Below are 11,455 nucleotides of genomic sequence, written 5' to 3'. Positions count from 1 at the left end.
GGCATACAGGTGCAGCAAACAATTAGGAAGGAAAATGATATGTTGGCCTTCATGGTCAGAGGATTTGCGTACAGCAGTAAAGATTTCTTGCTGCAGTCGTACACAGCCTTGGTGAGACCTCACCTGGGGCATCATGTTCAGTTTTGGTCTCCTTACCCCAGGAACTATGTACCTGCCAGCGAGAGAGAGAGAGCAGTGCAGCTTCACCAGACTAACCCTGGGATGGATGGATTTCTCAGGAGGTTGAGGAAACCTGGCCTGTATTCTCTCGAGGTTCAAAGAATGAGAGGTGATCTCATTGAACCAGATGTGACAGGTTAGACATAGATAGGGGGCAGGATTCTCCGGTCCTCCAGCCACGTTTTCCAGCACACGCCCGTCGGCAGCAGGGCTCTCTGCTCCTGCAGCCAAAAACAGCACCAACATCCACATCACTGGCATCAATTGCCACCTTGTTTTGCTTGGCAGACTTATGTGTCGCCAACACTGGTGTGCTGGTTACCACAGTTTTCAGATGATCAAATGCCTCCTGACACTCTGCCAACCACCGACACTTCCTGTCCTGTTTCAGATGTTCAGTCAGTGGAGCAGTCACAGTGCTAAATCACATCTTCACACACTCACACACACACTCTCACACAGTCACACACTCATACACACACTCTCACACTGTCACACACTCATACACACACTCTCACACTGTCACACACTCATACACACACTCTCACACTGTCACACACTCATACACACACTCTCACACTGTCACACACTCATACACACACTCTCACACTGTCACACACTCATACACACACTCTCACACTCTCACACACTCATACACACACTCTCACACTGTCGCACACTCATACACACACTCTCACACTGTCACACACTCATACACACACTCTCACACTGTCACACACTCATACACACACTCTCACACTCATACACACACTCTCACACTGTCACACTGTCACACACTCATACACACACTCTCACACTGTCACACACTCATACACACACTCTCACACAGTCACACACTCATACACACACTCTCACACTGTCACACACTCATACACACACTCTCACACTGTCACACACTCATACACACACTCTCACACTGTCACACACTCATACACACACTCTCACACTGTCACACACTCATACACACACTCTCACACTGTCACACACTCATACACACACTCTCACACTCATACACACACTCTCACACTGTCACACACTCTCACACTGTCACACACTCATACACACTCTCTCACACTGTCACACACTCATACACACACTCTCACACTGTCACACACTCATACACACACTCTCACACTGTCACACACTCATACACACACTCTCACACTGTCACACACTCATACACACACTCTCACACTGTCACACACTCATACACACACTCTCACACTGTCACACACTCATACACACACTCTCACACTGTCACACACTCATACACACACTCTCACACTGTCACACACTCATACACACACTCTCACACTGTCACACACTCATACACACACTCTCACACTGTCACACACTCATACACACACTCTCACACTGTCACACACTCATACACACACTCTCACACTGTCACACACTCATACACACACTCTCACACTGTCACACACTCATACACACACTCTCACACTCATACACACACTCTCACACTGTCACACACTCTCACACTGTCACACACTCATACACACTCTCTCACACTGTCACACACTCATACACACACTCTCACACTGTCACACACTCATACACACACTCTCACACTGTCACACACACTCATACACACACTCTCACACTGTCACACACTCATACACACACTCTCACACTGTCACACACTCATACACACACTCTCACACTGTCACACACTCATACACACACTCTCACACTGTCACACACTCATACACACACTCTCACACTGTCACACACTCATAAACACACTCTCACACTGTCACGCACTCATACACACACTCTCACACTGTCACACACTCATACACACACTCTCACACTCATACACACACTCTCACACAGTCACACACTCATACACACACTCTCACACTGTCACACACTCATACACACACTCTCACACTCTCACACACTCATACACACACTCTCACACTGTCACACACTCATACACACACTCTCACACTGTCACACACTCATACACATTCTCTCACACTGTCACACACTCATACACACACTCTCACACTGTCACACACTCATACACACACTCTCACACTGTCACACACTCATACACACACTCTCACACTGTCACACACTCATACACACACTCTCACACTGTCACACACTCATACGCACACTCTCACACTGTCACACACTCATACACACACTCACACTGTCACACACTCATACACACACTCACACTGTCACACACTCATACACACACTCTCACACTGTCACACACTCATACACACACTCTCACACTGTCACACACTCATACACACACTCTCACACTGTCACACACTCATACACACACTCTCACACTGTCACACACTCATACACACACTCTCACACTGTCACACACTCATACACACACTCTCACACTGTCACACACTCATACACACACTCTCACACTGTCACACACTCATACACACACTCTCACACTGTCACACAGTCACACACACATTCTCACAAGCATCACTCTTTAGCACACATTCTCACACACACTCACACACACTTTCACACCCACACACATTCTCACACACACTCACACTCACTTTCACACTCACACATTCTCACACACACTCACGCACACTTTCACACTCACACACATTCTCACACACACTTTCACACTCATGCACTTTCACACTCACACACATTCTCACAAGCATCACTCTTTAGCACACATTCTCACACATACTCACACACACTTTCACACACACACATTCTCACACACACTCACACACTTTCACACTCACACATTCTCACAAGCATCACTCTTTAGCACACATTCTCACACACACACATTCCCACTCACACACATTCTCACACACAGAGACACACACATTCCCACTCACACACATTCTCACACACACACACACATTCCCACTCACACACATTCTCACAACCATCACTCTTTCACACTGTCGCATATTTCATAAAATCTTGTAAACATCACTCTTTCACAAACTGTCTCACATAGATTCTCACGCACACACATTCTCTTCAAACATCACTTTGACACACGCACATTCTCACAAACGCACAGAGGGCTACGGGAGGAGGAAGGTGGGTTCTGGGACTCACTGGGCGGCACTTCCAATAGACAGCATGAACATGAGATGAAATGAAAATGAAAATGAAAATCGCTTATTGTCACGAGTAGGCTTCAATGAAGTTCCTGTGAAAAGCCCCTAGTCGCCACATTCCGGCGCCTGTTCGGGGAGGCTGGTACGGGAATATGGAATACGGAATATGGGGAGGCTGGTACATAATGGGCTCGATGGCCCCCTGAGGGCTGTATGGTTCTGTGACTCTATTTCTGGTCTGTCAGACACATTCTCGTCAGGGAAGAGGCACAGAATTCCAGGTCACAGCCAGGGAAATTATTCCAGAATCAGTCACTCAGTTACTCTGTGTAACAGACTGGAGAGGGGCTGATTGGCCTCCTCCTGTTCCTGTGTAACAGACTGGAGAGGGGCTGAATGGGGCTCCTCCTGTTCCTGTGTAACAGACTCGTGAGGGGCTGAAAGGACTCCTTGTGTTCCTGCAGAAAAGATAAATCTCGACTTCCGTGTCTCACACTTGACTTTGTTTTGATCCTTAGATGCTGGAGATGAAAAGCCATTGAGACGTCCTCCTGCTCCAAGCTCTCCGCAGAACCCTGAGAGTTACAGCATTGCTCCCCTCACCCCATCAGTGTCCCCGGTAAGTAACTCCCAGCAGTGTCAGTAAAGCCAGTGTGTGATCCTGTGGGTAGATCCCTCACCTCTGACCGTACCAGACACAATCAGACACAGTAACACACCATGAGCACACACATTGCAATCTATAAGACTCGGAATCAGCCTGAAATGTTTTATATCATAGAATATCATATCATATAATTTACAGTGCAGAAGGAGGCCATTCGGCCCATCGAGTCTGCGCCGGCTCTTGGAAAGAGCACCCTATCCAAGGTCAACACCTCCACCCTATCCCCATAACCCAGTAACCCCACCCAACTCTAAGGGCAATTTTGGACACTAAGGGCAATTTAGCATGATCAATCCACCTAACCTGCACATCTTTGGACTGTGGGAGGAAACCGGAGCACCCGGAGGAAACCCACGCACACACGGGGAGGATGTCTTTGAAGTCTACAAAATCATTGTAGATTGTGTCTGACTGAGGAGGATTCTGAGGAAATGTTCTCCAGTTCAATCAGTGGAATTATAGACACAACCTGGAAAAGATTTTTTTTTAATATAATTTTTATTGGAATTTTTTACAGAAAATATAAAACACAACGACAAACAATGAAATGCAACAAAATAACCCATAATAACTGTAACACCCCCAGACCGTATCAACGCATGTATCACATCCCCCACCCCCCCAACCCCAATGAACAACAAAAGAACTTAAAAATAAATTTAAATTAAATAAACAAACATAGTCATTGTCCGCCCCCCCCCCCCTCTTTTCCCTCCCCCTTCCCCCCCTCCCCCCCGGGTTGCTGCTGCTGCTACTGTCCCCGTACCCTATCGTTGAGCCAGAAAGTCGAGGAAAGGTTGCCACCGTTTAAAGAACCCTTGCACCGATCCTCTCAGGGCGAATTTGACCTTCTCTAGCTTAATGAAATCCGCCATGTCATTGATCCAGGTCTCCACGCTCGGGGGCCTTGCATCATTCCATTGTAGCAAGATCCTTCGCCGGGCTACTAGGGACGCAAAGGCCAGCACACCGGCCTCTTTCGCCTCCTGCACTCCCGGCTCCACCCCAACCCCAAAAATCGTGAGTCCCCATCCTGGCCTGACCCTGGATCCCACCGCCCTTGACACCGTCCTCGCCGCCCCCTTCCAGAACTCCTCCAGTGCCAGGGCATGCCCAGAACATATGGGCATGGTTCGCTGGACTCCCCGAGCACCTGACACACCTGTCTTCACCCCCAAAGAACCTACTCATCCTCGTCCCAGTCATGTGGGCCCGGTGCAGCACCTTGAATTGGATGAGGCTAAGCCGCGCACACGAGGAGGAAGAATTAACCCTCTTTCAGGGCATCAGCCCATGTCCCGTCTTCGATCTGTTCCCCCAGTTCCCCCTCCCACTTAGCTTTCAGCTCCTCTACTGACGCCTCCTCCGCCTCCTGCATAACCTTGTAGATATCAGATATCTTCCCCTCTCCGACCCAGACCCCCGAAAGCACCCTGTCACTCACCCCCCTCGCGGGAAGCGAAGGGAATCCCTCCACCTGCCGCCTAGCAAATGCCTTTACCTGCAGATACCTGAACATGTTTCCCGGGGGGAGCCCAAATTTCTCCTCCAACTCCCCCAGGCTCACAAACCTCCCATCAATAAACAGGTCCCTCAGCTGTCTGATGCCCGCTCTGTGCCAACCCTGAAATCCCCCATCAATGTTCCCCGGGACGAACCTATGGTTCCCCCTTAACGGAGCCTTCATCGAGCCCCCCACTTCCCCCCTATGTCACCTCCACTGCCCACAAATCTTGAGGGTAGCCGCCACCACCGGACTCGTGGTATACCTCGTGGGAGGGAGCGGCCACAGGCGCCGTTACCAGGGCCCCCAGGCTGTATCTCCACAGGACACCCTCTCCATCCGTTTCCATGCTGCCCCCTCCCCCTCCATTACCCACTTGCGCACCATCGACACATTGGCCGCCCAATAATACCCCGAGAGATTGGGTAACGCCAGCCCCCCCCCCCCCCCCCCCCATCTCTACCCCGCTCCAAGAAGACCCTCTTCACCCTCGGGGTCCCATGCACCCAAACAAAGCTCATGATGCTGCTAGTCACCCTTCTAAAAAAGGCCCTAGGGATAAAGATGGGCAAACACTGAAAAAGGACCAAGAACCTCGGGAGAACTGTCATTTTGACGGATTGCACTCTGCCCGCCAACGATAGCGGCACCATGTCCCACCTTTTAAATTCCTCCTCCATCTGCTCCACCAGCCTGGTAAAATTAAGCTTATGGAGAGTCCCCCAACTCCTGGTCACCTGCACCCCCAGGTATCTGAAACTCTTCACTGCCCTCTTAAATGGGAGTCTCCCAATTCCCTCCTCCTGATCACCCGGGTGCACTACAAATACCTCACTCTTGCCTAAATTTAACTTATAGCCCGAGAAGCCCCCAAATTCCACTAACAGCTCCATCACCCCCGGCATTCCCCCTTCTGGGTCCGCCACATACAACAGCAGGTCGTCCACATATAGCGATACACGATGTTCCTCCCCACACTGCACCAGACCCCTCCATCTCCCTGACTCCCTCAACGCCATAGCCAAAGGTTCAATCGCCAGTGCAAAGAGCAAGGGGGACAGGGGGCACCCCTGCCTGGTCCCACGGTAGAGCCTAAAGTACTCCGATCTCCTCCCATTTGTGACTACACTCGCCATCGGAGCCGCGTAGAGCAGCCTCACCCATTTGATGAATCCCTCCCCTGGAAAAGATTTCTAATAATAATAATCTTTACTGTCACAAGTAGGCTTACATTATCACTGCTATGAATTTACTGTGAAAAGCCCCTAGTCGCCACACTCCGGCGCCTGTTCGGGTACACAGAGGGAGAATTCAGAATGTCCGATTCACCTAACCTGCACGTCTTTCGGCACTTGTGGGAGGAAACCGGAGCACCCGGAGGAAACCCACGCAGACACGGGGTGAACGTGCAGACTCCGCATAGACAGTGACCCAAGTCGAGAATCGAACCTGGGACCCTGGCACTGTGAAAGCAACAATGCTAACCGCTGTGCTACCGTGCCGCCAATTAGAGCCAGCATTCACCTATATGCCCTAAATATAATTCCCATGTTAAATAATGCACACAGACTGTGCAGTACCAGACTGGGGGTGAATCCTCCCCTTCCAGACGCTGTGTAAAAGAGCAGGAACTATCAGTGAGTTTAGTATCGCTGAATATGATGTGGTGAAGGGGGCCGGTTTAGCTCACTTGGCTGGATGGCTGGTTTGCGATGCAGAGCGAGGCCAGCAGCGTGGGTTCAATTCCCGTACCGGCTGAGGTCCCGGCCCCGCCTTCTCAACCCTGCCCCTCGCCTGAGCATGCGGTGACCTTCAGGTTAAATCACCGCCAGTCAGCTCTCCCCCCTCAAAGGGTCATCTGGGACTATGACAACTTTACTTGATATGATGTAAGTTTTATTTTCTGATCATGATGGGGTGACCGTTGGTCACACACTCACCTCTAGATCCTTGGGTCTAGGTCCATGTCCCGCTCCTGAGCACAAATCCAGGCGGACAGTCCCGAGGGAGTGCTGCGCTGTCAGAGGTGGTGTTCTGGATCAGGAATCACACGCAGATAGAAGTCTTTAAAAACCCCATGGCACTATTTCGAAGAAGAGCGGGGCAGTTCCCCCTCCGTGTCCTGGCCAATATTCAACCCCCAACCAACACCAAAAAAAGAAACATGTCGCCTGGTCTTATGGTTGTGGGATCCTGCTGTGCGGAAAGTGGCTGCTGCGTTTTGTACATGACCGCAGAGACTACACGTCAAAGGGTGCTGAATTGGCTGCAAAACACTGTGGGCTGTTCCCAGCTGCTGTGTAAATGGATGTTCCATGGCTGTTTCCTGACACATTGCTAATTGTTTTTGCAGAGGTCGCTCGGGAGCACACCGCGATATCAGCCCTTCAGTGTTGTGGTCGCGATTGACTTCGGGACCACCGCAAGTGGCTACGCGTTCAGCCTGGTCCAGGATCCCGAGACAATACACATGATGAGGTACTTGGCCAATATTTGTTTATTGCCTGTTAGATGATGCCAGCATGGGCCGCCCATCAAGTCCCAATGTTACAGGACTTGAGGTTCACATCCAGGCATCATTCAAATGAGTTGAGGGTTTCTGTCTCCACTACCCTTTCAAGTGGTGAATTCCAGAGCCCCACATCCATCTGGGTGAAAATATTTTTCCTCGTTTCCCTCTACATCCTTCTATCAATCGCTTTAAATCTATTTCCCCTCGTCATTGAACTCTGTGCTGGAGGCTAATAAATGAAAGGATTCTATACTCCTTCTTCACCAGCTGATCGACCTGTGGACATTCGCTCCAAGGTCACTCACTTCCTCCACACCTCTCAGCCTCCTCCCATTTATTGTGTGAATACATCACCCCAAATACATCACCTCACACTTCTCTCAATGGAATTCAATTTGCCACATTTCTGCCCCGCTGACCAATCCATTGATACCTTCCTGCAGTTTACAGCTATCCTGCAGATCACCTACCGCTTTTGACCTTTTGTGTATGTGTGTAAAAATGTCTCTGTGTGCATGTGTGTAAATATCTGTGCGAGTGTGTGTGTAAATGCATTTTATATTTGTAAATGCCTGTGTGTTTGTGTGTGTAAATGTGTGTGAAGATGTGTGTGTAAATGTCTACCTGTGCATATGTGTAAATGACTGTGTGCAAATGTCTGTGTGTACATTTGTTTTATATGTAAATATGTCTGTATGTAAATGTCTGTGTGTCTAAATGCCTGTATGTGTGTGTATGTCTGTGCGTGTGTCAATGGCTGTGTGTAAACATGTGTGTGTGAATAAATGAGTGTGTGCATGTGAGTAATTGTGTGTATGTAAATGCGTGTGAGTATATGTGTGTGAGTAAATGTGTGTGTGAGTAAATGTGTGTGTGTGAGTAAATGTGTGTGTGAGTAAATGTGTGTGTGTGAGTAAATGCGTGTGTGAGTAAATGTGTGCGTGTGAGTAAATGTGTGTGTGTGAGTAAATGTGTGTGTGAGAGTAAATTTGTGCGTGTGAGTAAATGTGTGTGTGAGAGTAAGTGCATGTGTGAGAGTAAGTGCGTGTGTGTGTGTGAGTAAATGCGTGTGTGAGTAAATGTGTGTGCAAGTAAATGTTATTTCTCATTTCTTTTTCTTCCTCGGATGGTGATGTCCAGCACGAGGGGACATAGCTTTAAATGGAGGGGAGATAGATATAGGAGTGATGTCAGAGGTAGGTAGTAAGGGCGTTGAATGCCCTGCCTGCAACAGTATGGACTCGCCAACATTAAGGGCATTTAAATGGTCATTGGATAGACATATGGATGATAAGGGAATAGCGTAGATGGGCTTTAGAGTGGTTTCACAGGTCAGGGCAACATCGAGGGCCGAAGGGCCTGTACTGCGCTGTAATCTTCTATGTTCTTTGTGTGCACCTGTGTAAATGTGTGTGTGTGAGTAAATGTGTGTGTGAATGTGTATGTGAGTGAATGTGTGTGTGTGTGTGTGAATGTGTGTGTGTGTGAATGTGTATGTGAGTGAATGTGTGTGTGAATGTATGTGTGAGTGAATGTGTGAGTGAATGTGTGTGTGAATGTGTGGGTGAGTGAATCTGTGTGTGAATGTGTGTGTGTGTGAATGTGTATGTGAGTGAATGTGTGTGTGAATGTGTGTGTGAGTGAATGTGTGTGTGAATGTGTGTGTGAGTGAATGTGTGAGTGAATGTGTTTGTGAGTGAATGTGTGTGTGAGTGAATGTGTGTGTGAATGTGTGTGTGAGTGAATGTGTGTGTGAGTGAATGTGTGTGTGAGTGAATGTGTGTGTGAATGTGTGTGTGAGTGAATGTGTGTGTGAATGTGTGTGTGAGTGAATGTGTGTGTGAATGTGTGTGTGAGTGAATGTGTGTGTGAGTGAATGTGTGTGTGAATGTGTATGTGAGTGAATGTGTGTGTGAGTGAATGTGTGTGTGAATGTGTGTGTGAATGTGTGTGTGAATGTGTGTGTGAGTGAATGTGTGTGTGAGTGAATGTGTGTGTGAGTAATGTGTGTCAGTAAATGTGTGTGTGAGTAAACGTGTGTGTGAGTAAACGTGTGTGTGTGAGTAAATGTGTGTGTCAGTAAATGTGTGTGTGAGTAAATGTGTGTGAGTAAATGTGTGTGTGTGAGTAAATGTGTGTGTGTGAGTAAATGTGTGTGTGTGAGTAAATGTGTGTGTCAGTAAATGTGTGTGTGAGTAAATGTGTGAGTAAATGTGTGTGTGTGAGTAAATGTGTGTGTGTGAGTAAATGTGTGTGTGGGTAAATGTGTGTGTGTGTGTGAGTAAATGGGTGTGTGGGTAAATGTGTGTGTGTGTGAGTAAATGTGTGTGTGTGTGAGTAAATGTGTGTGTGTGAGTAAATGTGTGTGTGTGAGTAAATGTGTGCGTGTGAGTAAATGTGTGTGTGTGAGTAAATGTGTGTGTGTGAGTAAATGTGTGTGTGTGTGAGTAAACGTGTGTGTGTGAGTAAATCTGTGTGTGTGAGTAAATGTGTGTGTGTGAGTAAATGGACGTGTGTGTGAGTAAATGTGTGTGTGAGTGAATGTGTGTGTGAGTAAATGTGTGTGTGAGTAAATGTGTGTGTGAGTAAATGTGTGTGTGTATGTCTGTGTGTGAGTAAATGGGTGTGTGTGTGTGAGTAAATAAGTGTGTGAGTAAATGGGCGTGTGTGTGAGTAAACGTGAGTGTGCGTGAGTAAATGTGAGTGTGCGTGAGTAAATGTGTGTTGGTGTGAATAAATGTGTGTGTGAGAGTAAATTTGTGTGTGTATATCTGTGTGAGTAAATGGGCGTGTGTGAGTAAATGTGTGTGCGTGTGAGTAAATGGGCGTGTGTCAATAAATGTGTGTGTGAGTAAATGTGTGTGTCAGTAAATGTGTGTGTGAGTAAATGTGTGTGTGTGAGTAAATGTGTGTGTGAGCAAATGTGTATGTGAGTAAATGTATGCGTGTGTGTGTGAGTAAATGAGTATGTGAGTAAATGGGCGTATGTGTGAGTAAATGTGTGTGTGTGAGTAAATGTGTGTGTGAGTAAATGTGTGTGTGAGTAAATGTGTGTGTGAGTAAATGTGTGTGTGTTTGTCTGTGTGTGAGTAAATGGGCGTGTGTGTGTGAGTAAATAAGTGTGTGAGTAAATGGGCGTGTGCGTGAGTAAATGTGTGTGTGCGTGAGTAAATGTGTGTGTGCGTGAGTAAATGTGTGTGTGCGTGAGTAAATGTGTGTGTGCGTGAGTAAATGTGTGTTGGTGTGAGTAAATGTGTGTGTGAGAGTAAATTTGTGTGTGTATATATCTGTGTGTGAGTAAATGGGCGTGTGTGTGAGTAAATGGGCGTCTGTTTGAGTAAATGGGCGTCTGTTTGAGTAAATGGGTGTGTGTGTGAGTAAATATGTGTGAGCAAATGTGCGTGTAAGTAAATGTGTGTGTAAGTGTGTGTGAGTAAGTGTGAGTAAATGTGTGTGTGAGTAAATGTGTGTGTGTG

At 47.7% G+C, this 11,455-nt stretch overlaps 1 protein-coding gene across 1 annotated transcript in view; it reads left to right on the top strand.

Moving 5' to 3' along the window:
- Window positions 1-282: 282 nt before the first annotated feature.
- Window positions 283-11,455, top strand: part of LOC119963606 (heat shock 70 kDa protein 12B-like) — a 51,241-nt gene continuing 40,068 nt past the window's right edge. The window contains exons 1-3 of the mRNA XM_038792939.1: window positions 283-316; window positions 3,815-3,915; window positions 7,821-7,945. Of these exons, the coding sequence (XP_038648867.1) occupies window positions 283-316; window positions 3,815-3,915; window positions 7,821-7,945 (260 nt within the window). The remainder of the gene's footprint in view (window positions 317-3,814; window positions 3,916-7,820; window positions 7,946-11,455) is intronic.

This window comes from Scyliorhinus canicula, chromosome 3 (assembly GCF_902713615.1).
Source record: "Scyliorhinus canicula chromosome 3, sScyCan1.1, whole genome shotgun sequence".
Classification (NCBI taxonomy): Eukaryota; Metazoa; Chordata; class Chondrichthyes; order Carcharhiniformes; family Scyliorhinidae; genus Scyliorhinus; species Scyliorhinus canicula.
This window is presented reverse-complemented; position numbering and strand designations above follow the sequence as displayed.